Here is a 16,572-nt window from a genome sequence, read left to right on the forward strand (position 1 = left end):
AATTTTAATATTTTTCTTTTTTTCCCTAACTTCCATTGTATAATTTTAAGTTTCTTTTACTAATTCCATTCTTATACTATTTTTCCTCCGTTTTTCTATAGTTTATAGAACTATCCAATTTTCCTCTTATTGTTTGAAATTTATATGCCACACTTATATGATTTTATTGAAGACCCGTATCTGTTCTTCTTACTACCGATCAAACTTTTCAATATCCATAATTTTCCCCATAACAAGATGTGAATTTAGCATTTTCATTTCTCCCTGGTCTCTCTCTCTCTCTCTCTCTCTCTCTCAATCAGTCCACGTTGCATTAGATTTTAAGATAATTTTGGCACTAGATTATTTTTAAATTTCATTTTAGGTTATTGTTTCTTTTGAGTAATGTTTTAGATTACCTTTATTATACTGCTGTGTCTGGGTTCATTTCTCTCCTTGCAGAAATAAATCGTTCCAAGAGTTTTGGAATGTAAGTGGATTTGGATTTAAACTACCATTAAAGGATAGTTTCCCTGGACATAAAATCCAGGTTTACATTCTTTCTCTTGAACTTCTGGAAGTGGGAAGCCACCCACAGCTTTTTGTATCCTGTGTGGCTGTGCTGTTAGCCTGGTTTGCATTCCTTTGCACATCATCTGTTTTATTTTTGTTTTTTTTTTTTTTTTTTCCTCCTTGGAAGACCTAAACATATTTTGTTTATATTTGCAGTTCTCGAAAACCATGATAATCTGCTCAGGATGTGGCTTGGTTTTGTTTTAAATGACCTCGTTCTTTAATTTGTGAGTGCTTTCGACCCCCTACCTGATTTTTGTCTTTAATCCTGGGAAACTCTCAGCCTTTATGTCTAACGTGGTTCCTCCCAGCCTCCTTTTACTGTGTTTTCTCTTTCTGAGTCTCCTTTTATAAGACGGCGACACTTCTATTTCTACCTTCGGGATTTTGGCATTTGGAGGGATTTCCTTCCTTTCCCCCCCAACCCCCCTGACATACATTTTGGGGAGATGATTGCCTTTGATTGGACTCACGCATTCATTCTTTGCCGGAATTCTTCCCTTTCAACCCATTCTGCAATTGCAAGCTTCCTCCCCAGCGTCTGACTCTCCTTGAACATGTTTGTTCCTCCTCCATCCTGCTGTCATACCCGCTCTAGCCATTGGGGGGATTTTAAATATACTTATTTTGAATCCCTGCCTGGTTTGCTTGGGTTTTATTATCATAGCTATTATTATTTTATAGAAGTTGTTGCATTTGTTTTGAGTGCTTGTGCTTTTTGGCTGGCACCTACATATTCCTTAGGAGTACATTCATCTTCTCAAGGCCAGTAGAGACCTTGGCAGGTCCTGGGAAACCAGACCTCCACTGGCTCAGGAGAAATCTCTGCACCTGTGGCTTTCCCAGCTCTGGACCACAACTTCTTGGTTTAGAATCACGATGGTAGGAAAAGCAGTGATTCTCCAGACAGAGAAGGGAAGAGAAGAGTACGTGGGTAGAAACTTCTCTTTCTCTCTCTCTCTCTCTTTTCCCCTCCTTGGTTAGAGGCACCTGAGACTCAGGGGACCTAGGACCTACTTCACCTCACAAAGGAACTCAACAGCTAAGAGTTTCTCAGTGTGTGTGGTGCCTTCAAAAACTGTAAATAGTTTGATCAAAGGAACAGAGAAAGGAATTTGGGTGGCTTGTTCAGAAAATGGAGTGGGAAATTTGATGACTGGAGTAGTTTTGAAGCATGGCCGCAAATGTGAAGCAACCATTTTCCAGATGTCTTTAAGAAAACACAAAAAGGATTTACTTCTGGCTGCAAGAACATTCTCTGACAACATCTCCCTGCACCTCCATATGTTATTGTTAGCTTGTGGGCTAACAAATCCGCAACAGGCTGGGGCTTTGGAATTGCTTACGGTTTTCCTTGCGGGAGGATTTTTGTCTGTGGCTTCCTATTGGTTTCAACATATCCTTCCTTCAATGACACAATGACTATCCCAAAGACCTGAATCGAACCTAGGAAGCTCTTTTTATCAGAGACACAACGATGCAGTGGATGTTGTTCATATGGTAATCCAAACAAATAAATTTTCACTATTTTAGAATATTATGTTTTCAAACCCTGGCTTTGATATACAGTAAGATTTCTCCTACCTAAAACCAATAAGACAATAGTTTCATTTTTCTTTTAAGTTTCAGTTAGATTTTTTTTTTTCAAGCAGCCTTAGCCCTTAAGCAGGATTTCCCCTTCCTAATTTAAAGATTCTAGATGAGGCTCTTTGTAAATCCTTTAAAATACATGCAACCCTCTTCAAACAGAGGTTTCAAAGGACGTAAGACCTTGACATGTTGACTAAGGGCTGTCATTGTGGATATTACTTACCGCAGGAGATGCCCACAGGGCTAATTCTACTCGCTAAAGTTTCTTGGGCTTGTGTCAACTAAAATCAAACAGCTCCGGATTTTTTTTATTCTTATTCATGCTTTTTTTATATCTGTCCTTTCTTCTCCCTTAGTGCGCTGCTTGCATAAAGGTGCCACCTCTGTTTTCTCTCCATCATGTGATCAGTGTACATGGTTTGGTTAATAAGCTCACTCGAGTTCTACTGGACGTAGAATAAAGAAATCAGTAGTTTCCTGTAGGCGCAATGCATTGAGAGAATAGTTTGAATTTAGCACTGGGAGTCAGCTGGTCCCTTACCGTGTGACCACCTCAGTTATCTGTTGGGTGAACAGGGCCGAACATAGCACCTGCCTCAACAGGGCTGTTGCAACCATTCTCGAGATCTTTTATGTAAATTCCAAACCCAGTGCTTGACTCCTGAGACATCTTTAATTCAGGCTAGCAGTTACTGGTTTTATTAACCATAACTAGCTGACTGAGCTACCAAGGAGCTTGGCCACTCTCAGTGCTGTTCTAAATAGTCTTTAATTCAATTAAAAAAAAAACAAACATTTTTTTTTTTAGTTCCTAATAACTCCCAGGCACATGCTACACACTGGGTGCATGATGGCAGCCAAAACAGTGTTTGTGTTGAGGCGGTCATCGTTTTGCAGACTGGCCATTATCTGCCCTGCTCAGAGATGCCCCTTTTGACTGTTGGTCTTGATTTTTGCCTTTATTTTGCAAAGCGTTGATTATGTAGCATCTTTATGAATCAGTGACAAGATGCAATGTTTATTTTTGGGGGAGTAATTAATTGCTCTAATCTTCATTTAGGGCTAGCTCTTGGAGCATCGCTAGTCATGGCAATAAGTATGGCGGCACTGTCCATGGTGATGTAAGTATAACGGTACCTCAACAGTATAAGACAGAGATCCCACCTTCACAACTCATGGGCCAGTCCAATCCTGTTAGGTGTGTTTGCTTACCCTGAAACATGTTGTACAACATTAAGAAATCTGGCCATATTTAAGTGTTGGAAATTTTGCATGAAACCTACATTCACAGCATCTCTTGAACATTATGTAAGATTTGTCCACATGGGGCCTACAGTTGACTGGGGTGAGGTGTGGCTATTCCCGTCAGACATAACACTGGCTTTGCCATTAGCCACACTCCCCACCACTCCTTCTCGCATCTCCCACCCACAGGCTGAATGTCTTTTCTTTTACATTCTTACCTCTTATAGATGTTCAACCTTAAGATCTTCATTACGTTTTCCCCCCAAATATCTGTATCTATGCTTTTTCTCATGTGGATGCTTTCAGCTTTATGCATTAAGCATTCAACTTCAGGTACACAAAATTTTGTGTATTCACCAGTTTGTCTCACTGAGCACTTAGAACACTTCTTTCTCTTGATGTCCTCATCAACCTATTAAGTATCAGTTTAATTATCCACGTAGAAACTGGATATGATAACAATCCTTATCTTCTTCATCTGTGAGCTGTATTATTTTAAACATAGACATTTAATCATTCACTCAACAAACATTCATTGAGCACCTGCTAGGATCCAGGCACTTTTCTAGGTGCTGATAGCTGCAGTAAAATTATAAACCATAGTGGGTATCATCCCTCCCCTTACAGCATTTAAGTGAAAAAGAAGTGACTGTAATATGCAGAAATAAAAAAAAAATTTAAAAAGAAGTGAATGTAGAGTATTTGAGATCATGCTTCACCTTGTGGCAGAAAATAATGCAGAATAAAGTAGAATAACAAGAATAAGCCCGCACAGTTGTTATTTTGGGTGCAGCAGTCATTGAGGCCATGTTGAGACCTGAAGGAAGGGAGGAAAGGGTTTTCTATGAGGGTGGAACAGCGTGTTCAAAGACCTTGAAGTCATAGAGTCTTTGATGTGTTCAAGAAATATCGAGGAGGCTAGTTTGGGTGGAGTGGATAGAATGAAGGAAAAGTCAGAAAATGAGAGCAGAGAGGTGCTGGATGTCACACGTATGTCACACTATGCAAGGCTTGGAGGCCCTGGAAAGGGCTTTAGCTTTTCAGTGATGGAGATGAGAAGCTGAAATAGAATTCTGAGCTGAAAAACGCAAGTTCTGACTTACATTTTTATCCAATCCCTCTTGGGTGTGTGGGCACATTTAGGGAGATCACTTAAGTGGTTTTTGCAATAATGCATGTAGGAGAGGATGCTGGCTTCTTACAGAGAGCTGAAGAGCAACACGTGGCCAGATTATGGGAATATTTTAAAGGAAGAGCCAACAGACGGATGATTTGTGGGATGCAGGATGAAGGAGGAAGAGACAGCTCGTGGCTAAGCCCAGTTCGGTGGGCCACAGTGACTGCAAGGATGGAGTTGCCGCTTGCCAACGACTGGGAGCCCGTGAGAGGAGCAGTTTGGGGTGAGGGAATCAGGAGGTTGGTTTGGTTCAAGTTAAGCACGACTAACAAGGGATGTCTCAGAGACAGCCGGGTGCGGGAGTGTGGACATGAAGAGAAAGGTCTACACTGGAGATTCACAGACAGGACACAGCACCATGAAGGTGATATTTGCAGGTCTGAGGCTGAATCAAATTCCCAAGACAATGAATACACATAGAGAAGAGAAACAAGTGCAGGAGAAGGAAAAGAAGGGGGAAGAAGAGGAGGAGGAGGAGGAAGACAAGAACATAAGGAAGAGGAAAGAGAAGAAGCAAAAGAGAGAGACAGACAGATAGATAGTGGGGTTAAAATTGTATCGACTCAAACACAAATTTTGATGACCTGCCATATGAAAAGTTGTTTTTTTTCCCTCTGACGTTGCACCCCACCCATGGGCTGCTGTCAGTTCTCTTCTATTCCGAGTCTTTATTCCAGACTCCAGGCTAAGGATGCTGTGGTTATGGAAAGTGGAAACATGCAACGGTGCTTGCAGCGTCTGCTCAGATGTGGCCTGTCACATTCACTCCCATGTGATTGTCCAGAGCAGTCCCCCTCCTCTGGGGAGAGGCTACAAGGGACATGACAATGGGTGGAGATCTGGGATGTGTGGATAGTGGTCCAAGAAAAAAGGATCGGCTGTGCTAAGTGCTGCTGGCGAGTACAATAGCACAAGGATGAATAACTGACCACTCACCGTGTCACTTGAAGGTTGCAGTGACCTGGCATGAGCAATTTCAGTGGAGCTTGATACCAAGAGGGCTGGAGAGGAAAGAAAACAGAAGCTAAACATAATCCTTTTCAGAAATTGTGCTGCACATGGCGGCAGGGAGGTGGAGCAATCCATTGCTCTTGGGAAAGCAGGTTGGAGGGGACAGTTTTAAAGATGCATACGTGACGGCGGGTGTGTGTGCAACAGCAAGGATCAAGCAGAGGGTGCAAATCCAGGTGCAGGAAGAGTGGGACCACGGCCAGGTGTGGACATTGGTGGGCTCCGTGGGGCAGGAAACCATGCTCTGTGGAGTGGGGAGATTGGAGAGAAGTACGGGCCACTCCCTCTGTGCCCAGGAACGGAGGCAGGATGGGAAATCTTGCTGGAGATGCTGGAGGTTGGGAGAATCAGTGTTGGGGAGATGGTTTTCTGACTGCTGGCACTTTCTCAGGTGACCAGATGAGCCTGAGTTTGAAGGAGAGAGGGGAGCATGTAGCATCACTGCCTAGAGAGTGGGTTGAAGGTGTGTGACGTGAGAGGAGAGACTGCAGTGAACCCGGTCTGTGTGGTTGGAGGTTTTCCTCCAGCCATGTCCTCCTGCTCAGGTGCAGAAAGTGCAGGAGCTGGATTTACCTGGCTGCAGGTGATGCTGCATGCACATGGGAGGGTTGCGGGCCAGGAATTGGGGAATACAAGGCATTGGAGAGAAAGATGGATCATGGACTTCAGCAGAGATGTGGACAAACAGCAGGACAGGAACAGGCATGGCAGGGGGAAAGGTAGGATTAAACGACATGGAATGAGGTGAACGCCTTATGGTGAATGCCTAATCCCATTAAACTGCTGCACTAGTGCAATTGAGCACGTGCCAACGTCCTCACCTGATAACAAAGGAAAGTTTGATTTTCTCACATGGAAAAACAAAACCCCCAGAATCAAACCAAAATGGCATCTACTACCTGGCAGTCCATTTGAGCACACTCAAAATGGAATGAGGTGAACTCCTTATGGCGAATGCCTAATCTCGTTAAACTGCTGCACTAGTGCAATTGAGCACATGCCAACGTCCTCACCTGATAACAAAGGAAAGTTTGATTTTCTCACATGGAAAAACAAAACTCCCAAAATCAAACCAAAATGGCATCTACTACCTGGCAGTCCATTAGAGCACACTCAAAATAATAACACACACATGAAGAGAAAAATGAAATATGTTAATCATGAGACTCATATCTCCCAAAACTGGAAAACTTCTTGGGTGTGGGAAGGCTCAGTGCCCACTTATTCAGTGAAAGGAGATGTGTGAGTTCAGTTTCTGCTCTTTTCACTGTGTTCATTAATTTCTTTATTACATTTGTAAAAGTAGCCCTAATAGGGGGAGCATTTTCTCTTTCGCCTCTTAATCCTTGAGCAAAGAGAGAAGTGGTGCATGAGAGAACAGTGAGACCCTCTGTGTCCTGAGTTTACAGGAAGCCACTGCACGTGTTAAAAAGGTGGTATATCTTGAGAGTCGCAGAGTCAGGTGTACACCCGGAAAGGAAGATTCTGCGTGTTGTATGGACACGGTGAGGACACGTCCAGAGCTCCTGCCTTGGTCTCTTCACTGCCCCACTTCTAAAAACATTCTTCTCACTACAGGAAGCATCCATCTGTGTGTTTTGGCTTCTGCATGTTCCTATTCCTAGAATGCTCCTTCCAAGTTTCTACTTTTCCAAGAGCTGCTATTTCTGAATCTTTTGCAGTTGCTTCAGCAAGAATCAGTCATCGCTCTCTTGGGTCGGCCAGGCCAACTTCGGCTTCCCATCCATCGGTGGAATGCTGGATCTTGCGCTGATGTTCCTTCTCCTTCAAGGAGATGTGAAGCCCCTGAGAACAGGGGTGTAATTTTTGCCCAGGAGTTACCTACAATAGCACAGGAGTCCCGCAAACTCTATTAGAGAAACGTGTATACTGAATGTGAATTTGCCTTTCTGCTTTTGATAAAAAGGATGCATGTTGTATCCTGTATTCTCAAGACACAGCATGGCTTTGTTCTTATACGTGCCTCTGTGGACCTGTAAAATTCACGTGCTTTGTTCCTAGCCCCTAAGAATCAGTATCCTAAATTATCACTGCCATTCTCTCTGCATTTTTATGAATGATTACTGGACCGCTTAAAACAGTGTTTCCTCCAACATTCATCCATCCTCCTGGAATTGCATGATGCTGAATTATTAAAAGGTTCTTTTGGCAATTTGCTCAAAAAAGGAGCACTCTTCTTTCAACACACTGGAGTTTTCCCTGAATTATTATTATTTTTTCTTCCCTGAAACCATGTAGAGATGAAGACCCACTTTAGAAAATGTTTTTTTTTTTTTTTTTTTTTAAATAGGTTATAGACTGCAACAGTTGGAGTCATGGTGACTGCTGTTTATGTCTGCCAGGGATAGTTTTTACGGCTTTAATGAAAGACGGAACCTGCTGGGTAGCAGTTTATCGGTGGGATTTGGATGGTTTGTGGGATGCTGTTGCTGCTTTGTGAGAAGGCAGACGTGTAGATGGCTTGCAGGATTGTTCAGGAAGCTTCTCCTAGGACAGGGTAATTCGCAAAGCAGACGTTTCCACCCTCTATCACCACCAATAACTGTGCCATACTGCCTTCATTCTAATGATTCTGCACATCAAGAAAAAAATTTCTCTGATTTGGTGTTTCATTTACCCAACTTTGATTACTCAAATAATAAAGGAGAAAAAAAAATACTTAAGATAAAATTAAACTTTCACATTCCAAGCTATACAGTGCTGCAGGGGGGTGTGCGTGTGTGTGTGTGTGTGTGTGTGCATGTGTGTGTGTTTGCCACCTTTATGGGAACAGCCTGGCTTTGCAGAGACAAGCTCCTGTTAAGAACTTTCCACTAAATTGGAGCTTTAAGTTACAGCACTGATTGTGTATGCCAAGGAAAGTGGCAGGATGTAGCTTCAAAGGCAACTGCATCTTATAACGATCCAAATGGGAACCTTTCACAAGAAGTATGACTTTTGTCTCATATTATAAAAAAGAGCCCAATGTTGAAATTTGTCTCAATAAATGCCATAAGTAAAATAAATTCAACAAATAAAGTGACTGATACCCTACTAAGACTATTCCTTCCTACATGGTTTTTGCCAAAAGTCATTTAAAGTCTCCAAGGATCTACATTGATGATTATATAATCAGAAGTAAATCTAATTCCACAGAAACCTTACAATCACTCCAATATGGATGGAAAAGTCCATCTCTAAGTCCATTTGCTATTCGTGTCATAAATTTTTTTAAGAAGGAAATCATGTTTCAACCTTGATTAACCCTTAATATCTGGTCAAACCAGGATGTTGCAACGGGCACTGAGGATGCTATAATTCTGGGCCATTTTTATGTTTTCAGGATTTTCTGTATATTTTAAAGTTGTAAATTCTTACAGTTTCTTGTCTTTCTGCAACACACCCAGCAAATCCAAACAATTGAACTGCAGATTTCCTTTATAAACACCTTTGTCGTGGCTTTGCATGTTTAGATTTTCCTTTCATACTAAATTATTTGAGTTAAAATTTAAATATATATATGAATTACTCCATGAAAAAATTCTTCAGAATAGTTTTTAAAAATAAACGTTTTATTTTAGTACTAGATTAACAGAAAAATGGTGGAGATAGTATAGTGAGTTTCCATATACCCCACCCTCAAATTCCCCTAGGATTAACATCTTGTACATTTGACACAATTAATGAACCAATATGTATACATTTCTGCTGAGTAAAGCCCACCCATTCTTCCTATTTCCTTGGTTTTTACCTTTTGTTCTTTTTCTGTCCCAACCAAGATCCCAGGTTACATTTATGGGTCATGTCTCCCTGGGCTCACCTCGACCATAAAAATTGCTTGTTGTTCCGTTGTTGTTCACGACTTTGACAGCTTTGAGGAGCACTCAGCAGGGATTTTGGAGAATGTCCCTCAATATAGCTTTGTCTGATGTTTTTCTCAAGGTTATGCTGGGCTTTCGGGTTGTGAGGAGGAAGACAAGACCACAGAGGTGAAATGCCATTGTCATTATGTCCTATCAAGGGTGAATACTATCAACTTAATGTTGTGCATATTGACCTCAATCACATGGGTCAGGTGGCATTTGTTTCTCCACTACCAACTTACCTCCTCACCATACACATACTTTCCATACCATGCTGTTTGGAAAGCAGTAACTACCTGCAGCCTACATACTGAAGCATTCTTAAGAAATGGGGAATTATGTTCCTCGTCCTTGAGCACAAAGTATCTACATAAATATGAAATTATTACACATGAAAGGTTTGTATATTCTCCTCCATATATTTATTTATTCACTCATTTACTTATATCAGTATGGACTCCTGGATATTTATTTTATCCTTTGGGCTATAATCTAGTGTTATGTTATTTATTTGCAACAGGTTTTAGGAAGTATTTTGGGACTGATTATTTTTTTTCATTTTTGAGCATTGAACATACAGTTTTTTGTTTTTTGTCTAGGAGATAAACCAACAAAACAAAACTACATTTCACATTTTAGGACACAAGTATTTTCTAATTAAACTTGATTTGCCAGAAGCCAGGTTATCGATGTATTCACTCATGGCTCCAGCTTGATTAAAATTATTCTCGCACAAACCAAAGTACTCTTGTTACCCTGAATATTTAACCAATTTTTACAATATTTTTTCCCTAACAGCTATGAATAGATTTTTTTTTTAAATACAAGGGTAAGATAATTTATATATGATCAACTTATGATCTGATGAGAATTTCTCTTAGTCTGTCCAGCTACTATAAGAAAATACCTCAGACTGGGTAATTTATAAACAACAGAAATGTATTTCTCACAGTTGTGGGGACTGGGAGGTCCAAGACCAAGGTGCCAGCAGATTTGGTGTCTGGTGACAGCTTGTTCTTCATAGATGAGTCCTTCTTGCTGCACTCTTATATGGTGGAAGGGACAAAACGGCTACCTTCAACCTCTTTTATAAGGATACTAATCCCATTTATGAGGGCAGAGCCCTCATGACTTAATTAGTTCCCCAAAGGCTCCACCTCTTGATATTATCACATTGGGTATTAGAATCCAACGTTAAATTTTGAGCGGACACTATCATTCAGACCATGGCAGGGTACATTAGTTTAGGGGTGCTCTGGACTTGAATGAATCTGTGAAACCTCTTTAAAATGTTTTTACTGTCCCTGGAGTAAAACTAAATGAGGAAATCAATGACACTGTGTATCTCAAAATGACAACAGTTTCTAATGGCTGATTGACTTGAGTCACTGTCTTTTTAGGGCATTAGCTCTCCTATGGTCCCAGTCATTTGCTTTGATTTGCCAGGTGGAGTAGCTATTTACCCCCTGGCACCACCTCTGGGGCATTGGCAGCCAATGACGCACCTGTCACTTCTGATGCACACCTTGGGTTCTCCATCTGTGCAGACTCAGGAACAGGTGACTCGAAGGGTCAGAGCTAAACATTCATTATCATTGCCGTGCATTTCTATTTTTAGTCCCCTCAAAGCTCTTTCATTCAAAATGACAGCCAACAGGAGACTCTCAAAAACTAGGTAGCCGTGACCCCCCAAAGTACACAGAAGCTGTTTCTCTTGGGTCAACATGACAAGCACCTCCAAGAGCAAATGCATTTTTTTTCTGTGTTTTTCCAGGATTTTTGCCTCTTTTCCAAATGTGCTGCTTTTTGTGAGAGTTTTACTTCCAACTATTCCTGCCTCCATAGATCAAGAGCTTTGGAGGTTAAACTTTCTACAGCTCCTTCATATTTTGTAATTAAATATATTTCTGGGACGAAGGATGCCTAGGAACAGGGAAGTATGTTAGGAAACACCAACCTGCTTGGTATCTGCCTTGGGGGGTCTGAGCCCAGTTGAGCTCAGGGCTCTGACAGCCCAGCCCCTTCACAATTGGGAGAGTTACCAGCTTCCTTCCTTGTGGGGCCTCACTGTCTGTGGGCAGGAGCCTCTTGCGTAGGGCACAGGAGGGCAGCTTGAGAGAAGAGCCCCGGGAAGTCCCTCACAGCACCGTGGACTTTGGAATCCTGCATTCTAGACTGCGGTCTGCTATACACCGCCTCAGATTTGATCTGTAGCCGTAAGCAAAGCTTCTGACTGCGCCGTAAATTTCTGGAACACATTTGTTTGCTAATAGAGATATTACTATAATTCCACAAAGGCTTTTAGTCTCTTCCTCAGGGCTGCGCCTTTCCATGTGGCTTGGCAGAAGAGGGAAGAGAGAAAGATTATGGGCATCCACAGCCTTGCATTTGAAGGAATGAAGCCCTGTGATTTTCCCTTTATGTGTCAGAAAAGTGTTTTTGTGCTGCTTGGCTAGCCAGCTCCGGGGCACATTTACCAGTCAGGTGATGCTGAAATCTGCAGCCAGTATCCTGGCTTAGTTCTGAAACCCTCCCTCTGAGGCGTAACTGCTGTAATTAGGAGACCTGGGGCCAACGGATTTGGAAAAGGTTTGCAGACACAAGGCAAGAGTTTCGAAAGAGAAATGTGCATTAGATTCAGCTACGGTGTTGGCGCATTCTTCTTTGTTGTTTGTATTTGTTTTTGTTTTTCACCTAGCTTGCTCACGGAATAAATCCAAAATGCATGTGATCGATGCATGGGTAATGTTTGCTGCTGTTGAACATCTGGGTTTGTAAGATCACAGCTATAGAGCTTTGGTGTTTTACCTTTTTTGACTGATAAACCAAAAAGTTAGAGATCAGGAAATTCTTTTTTAAAAGTGATAAATCAATGAATCAATTATTTAATTCTCTTGTTTGTTAGGATTAATTAACTTATACAGTAAAACGTGTTGATATAGTTTGTAATAATAAAAATTGGATCAGTCCCCAATCTCTGTACAACTTCATGTTCTCATGTTGTTCACCTCAACATAATTCCACGTTTTATGGGATTGAATATCTTGCACCACATTTATAATGTTATGTTCAGGTGTTACTTGGCTTCTGAAGGTTTGTAAAAGCCTGAATGTGATACATAGAGTATTAGAGAAAATTAAATAAGGGTGAGTTTAAAATGAGGCTCATCTCATGCTGCTTAAAACAGGGATATGCTTGGGAGCAGCTGGCAGGAACATCTGATCGGATCTTGGGAGGCAGCCTACAGGGCTGCCCAGAGAAGGCACAGTTTAGGCCAAAACCTGAGAGATGAGAAGGGATCGGGCAAGTAATGAAGATCCACACACAAAACTCTGCAGTCAGTTCCTTGCCTCGTATGGAAAATTGATTTTTCCAACCAACCATTATGTTTCTTCCATTCTTACTTTGCACATGTGCATTCATGGGCATTTCATTAAAAAAAATAAAAGAAGCCTCACATTATCATGCAAGCGCCAAAAAAAGTAAACTTAAGTTCTACCCGAAAGTGGATTTCTGCGAGAAGGCTGCAGCATTTTGCCATGAAGCAGACATCACCATTAGAGTTGCGTGTTTGGCATGGCTACATGCTCGTCACATTGGAAATCCAACCCATTTTGATTCTTTATTTGGGTGGCAATAAATGCTGAACCTTCTGAGTCACCTTGTACTTTTTTTAGCCTAGATCTTCCTAAAAGCTGAGGTTTAGAGAAAACACTTGTACAGGTTCATTGCAAATAATATGCCAAGAATTAGGGATGGGGAACTGGCATCGTGAGGCAGACAGGGAAGGAGAAATAATCAAAGATTATATTGGCCGTAAGTGAGTGGCTGTTGTTTGACCTGGTGAGGTTGTCCGAAAACCCTCATGGTGTGCCTCCCAAGACTGCCTTCCCCGGGCGAAAATGAGTATCCGCTTACTCATCAATTTTCAATTCCCCTTAGTCCACTGGTGGCTGAAGTAAGGCCTGTGGCCAAGAGGTGCCCCGTGCAAGCAGCAAGTGAAACAGAGTTCTCCTAGCTGTGCTTGAACTTGGGTCAAAGTCCGTGCACGTCTTCAGAGATTCTCTGAGTGGCATCCACACTCCTCATTTGCTTGTCCTCAAATCAGTGAGGCCACATCTTTATGAATAAAGGAAGGATAAAAGGAAACTCTCATTTCAATTTTTGGGATGTGTGAACAGTAATGGATTTCAAGAATTCTTCAGTTTCTTTCTAGGTGTCTGTAGATTTTTGCCTGCAAAGGCATTAGCAGGTCTTTGTTCTAGCATCCTCGTCTCCTGTTTAAAGAAGGGATTCCCTCTGCCCTTGGAAAGCTGGCATAGCTGCTGGTTCCTAGCTTCATGTTGTGGGAAGAACTTAAGATTTGAAAGACCCTTTGGGCAAACAAGATGTCCTTCAATAAATGAATGGATAAATAAACTATGGCCACTCTGGTGAGGAATGTTGATAATGGGGACAATATTCCTGGGGTGGAGGGTGGGTAGGTAGGGATATATGGGAAATGCCTGTGTACCTTCCTCCATTTTACTGTGAACCTAAAACTGCTCTCAAAAAATAAAGTCTTCAACAAAAAGAGCTATTGATATTTCAGCTGATCCTTAAAAAGAAAGCGAGAGAATTTTGCTTTGAAGGATTTACTTGAATACAGCGAAAATTACCAGCCAAGTGAGTTCAGCCTTACATAGATGCCTCCCTTTTCAAATCGCTCTGATTACCAACTTCCCCTACTGAGAAGTGAACATTTCTGCCTGAAGGTCAAGTGCTCCTAATATCCTCCGGAAAGCCAGCCAGCGTCTGAGGAATGCATATTTTGCTCTTGCTCCTTGACACAACCTCCATCTGGAATCATTAACTTGGTGGAGTTGAGGACTTTTGGGATTTTTTTTGAGATTATTGGAAGAGTCTTTCCAATCGCTTCTGTGGTGAAATAGGAAGTGGTGTGGGTGCCAAGTATATCGTAGGTGGCAGTGTATTGAGTGATGTTGGCCCAGCTTAGCAATTCTCGCTTTTACTGCCTGCACTAAGTTACAGGAGAACAAAACTGAACATAACAGGCAGATTAACATAATTCCATTAAACCAGTGAGACAGAGATCGAGACAGTGTAGTGTAAAGCCGTCAAGGAGTGGGAGAAGTGAGTTAGCACCTCAGGGAATATTTGTCGATGCCTAGAGATGTTTTTGGTTGTTGCAACTGAGCACAGGATGTATCAGTACTTGCATCTAGTGGGGAGAGGCCAGGAACTCAACATCCCACAATGCACAGGATAGTCTCCCACAACGAGGAATCTTCTGGTCCAAAATGTTAGTAACGCCAAAGTTTCTGGAAAACCAGTGTAATTGCAACGGAGGGCAATTTTTGATGCTACATGTATATAAGGTTTGGATTGTGACCTCAGGAATTCCTATGCCTGTAGCCTTGGCCAAATCATTTCCAGTACTCGACTTTCAGTAAACCTGTGAAAATTGCTAACATGAGATCTGTCTATTTAATATTTTGTGAAGTCCATGTAAGTTTTAGGTAGTATGTGAACAACATGTAGGACACCACCTGGAAGGAGATTTGTAAATATCCAACCAATAAATTTGCTAACAGTAATTTATTACTAATAAGTGATAAATTTAACATCATGATAACAAAGTCGTATATATTTTAAAACATGACTAAAATAAATACTATTCGTAGGCATGAACCATCTACCTTTTAGGATAAAGATCAAGAATCACCACCCACCTTTAACCCACTTTGTACTCATCCTAGCTGCAGTGGTAGGCAATCCTTTCTCACCCTCTATCAGTAAAGTAGGGTCAGCTTCCACCAAACTTAGATCCCCTAAGCTGCATTAAAAGCTGTAAAATATTCTCTTTCAAATGTTAGTCAATAATTTTTCCTCTACATGTCTTTTTTGTCAAAAAAGGGAAAAATATTTCATCTTTGTGATCATCTAAGTCTAGGGATATAGCATCCCTGAATATTCTTATTTGAGAAGGAATTTCACTGTTTCTGTATTTATATTTAGAGAGGTGTGAAAAGAAACAATCAGTGAAAATTCATGGTTTGGGATCAAAAAAATGTACGTTCAAGCTTGGCGCTACCAATGACTAGCCATGCAATTATCCTTTTTTATGGGTGAGTGATATTCCACTCTGTGGATAGACCATATTAGTATTTGTTCATTCACCTGTTGATGGACATCTTGTTTCTTTCCACTTTTTGGCTATTATGAATAACGCTGCTATGAACATTTGCAGGTTGAATGACCTCCTCATTTGATGGATGCATTTTGTCAAGAGCCTGGTAGGTAAAGATGAGAAAACTCAGTCCTTTCCCTTAAAGAGTTCACAGTGGAAGCTACACCATGCTTCTGCACGGAAAGCATCTTTCTCCAATTGAGAATGTGTTGGAAATGGTGCTACCCCGTGTGTCTTTCTGACCTTCTAAGGTGAACAAACTTCTTTAGAGTCAACACCAATGTTCTCACACTTTGCTGTGGGTTGGAGCCAGCGTGGAGGGGCTTTTAGGAAAGATCTCCATGCCAGGGATGAGACACCCCTCTCTGTTTGGGTTGGAGACAGTCTATGGACACACTCAAGTCTGCACGGCAACACTTGTTTGTTTACAAGGCATTTGCCTGTGCCTTCCTTGACCTGTTCGGTAGGTACTTGCATGGTGCCAACGGACATCTTCATAGGAAGAAATGGTCTCAGAGAGGTCACTTTCCCAAGGACAGCTTGGAAATGAGATGTGACAGGGTGTGAGCCCTCACCTCTTGAATCCAAATCTAGTTGTCTGGACATTACTGAAACATAGTCAGGAGTAATAATGATGATATTAATGTAGCAACAACAATAATACTGACAACAACATCAGCTACCATTTCTTGAGTACATTCTGTGTTCAGTACATTTACAACCTGGAGACGGTTGGTGTTATTCATTCTGACAATTTGAGTGAATAACCGTTGCATTTAAGATCCTTTGAGAAGATGAACTCAAGGTTCAGAACGATTCTACATTCTGTTCTGGGACTCGGATGCAGGAAGTGGACCACTGCTGCCTCCCACTTTTGGGAGTATCTGTGGCATGATCAGGGAAGGTCCTTTCTGTCTAATTAACTGCTCATGTTGGTCATAATT

General features: G+C 41.5%; 1 protein-coding gene across 5 annotated transcripts in view; it reads left to right on the forward strand.

Moving 5' to 3' along the window:
* Positions 1–16,572, forward strand: part of NLGN4X (neuroligin 4 X-linked) — a 235,099-nt gene that overhangs the window by 24,986 nt on the left and 193,541 nt on the right. The window contains exon 2 of one of the 5 annotated variants that reach the window (XM_069463346.1): positions 14,521–14,562. The exons of the other annotated variants lie outside the window; for them this stretch is intronic. Within the exon in view, the coding sequence (XP_069319447.1) occupies positions 14,521–14,562 (42 nt within the window). The remainder of the gene's footprint in view (positions 1–14,520; positions 14,563–16,572) is intronic. 5 annotated transcript variants of the gene reach the window in all.

The sequence above is a fragment of the Eulemur rufifrons genome, chromosome 30 (genome assembly GCF_041146395.1).
Source record: "Eulemur rufifrons isolate Redbay chromosome 30, OSU_ERuf_1, whole genome shotgun sequence".
In the NCBI taxonomy this organism is placed as follows: Eukaryota; Metazoa; Chordata; class Mammalia; order Primates; family Lemuridae; genus Eulemur; species Eulemur rufifrons.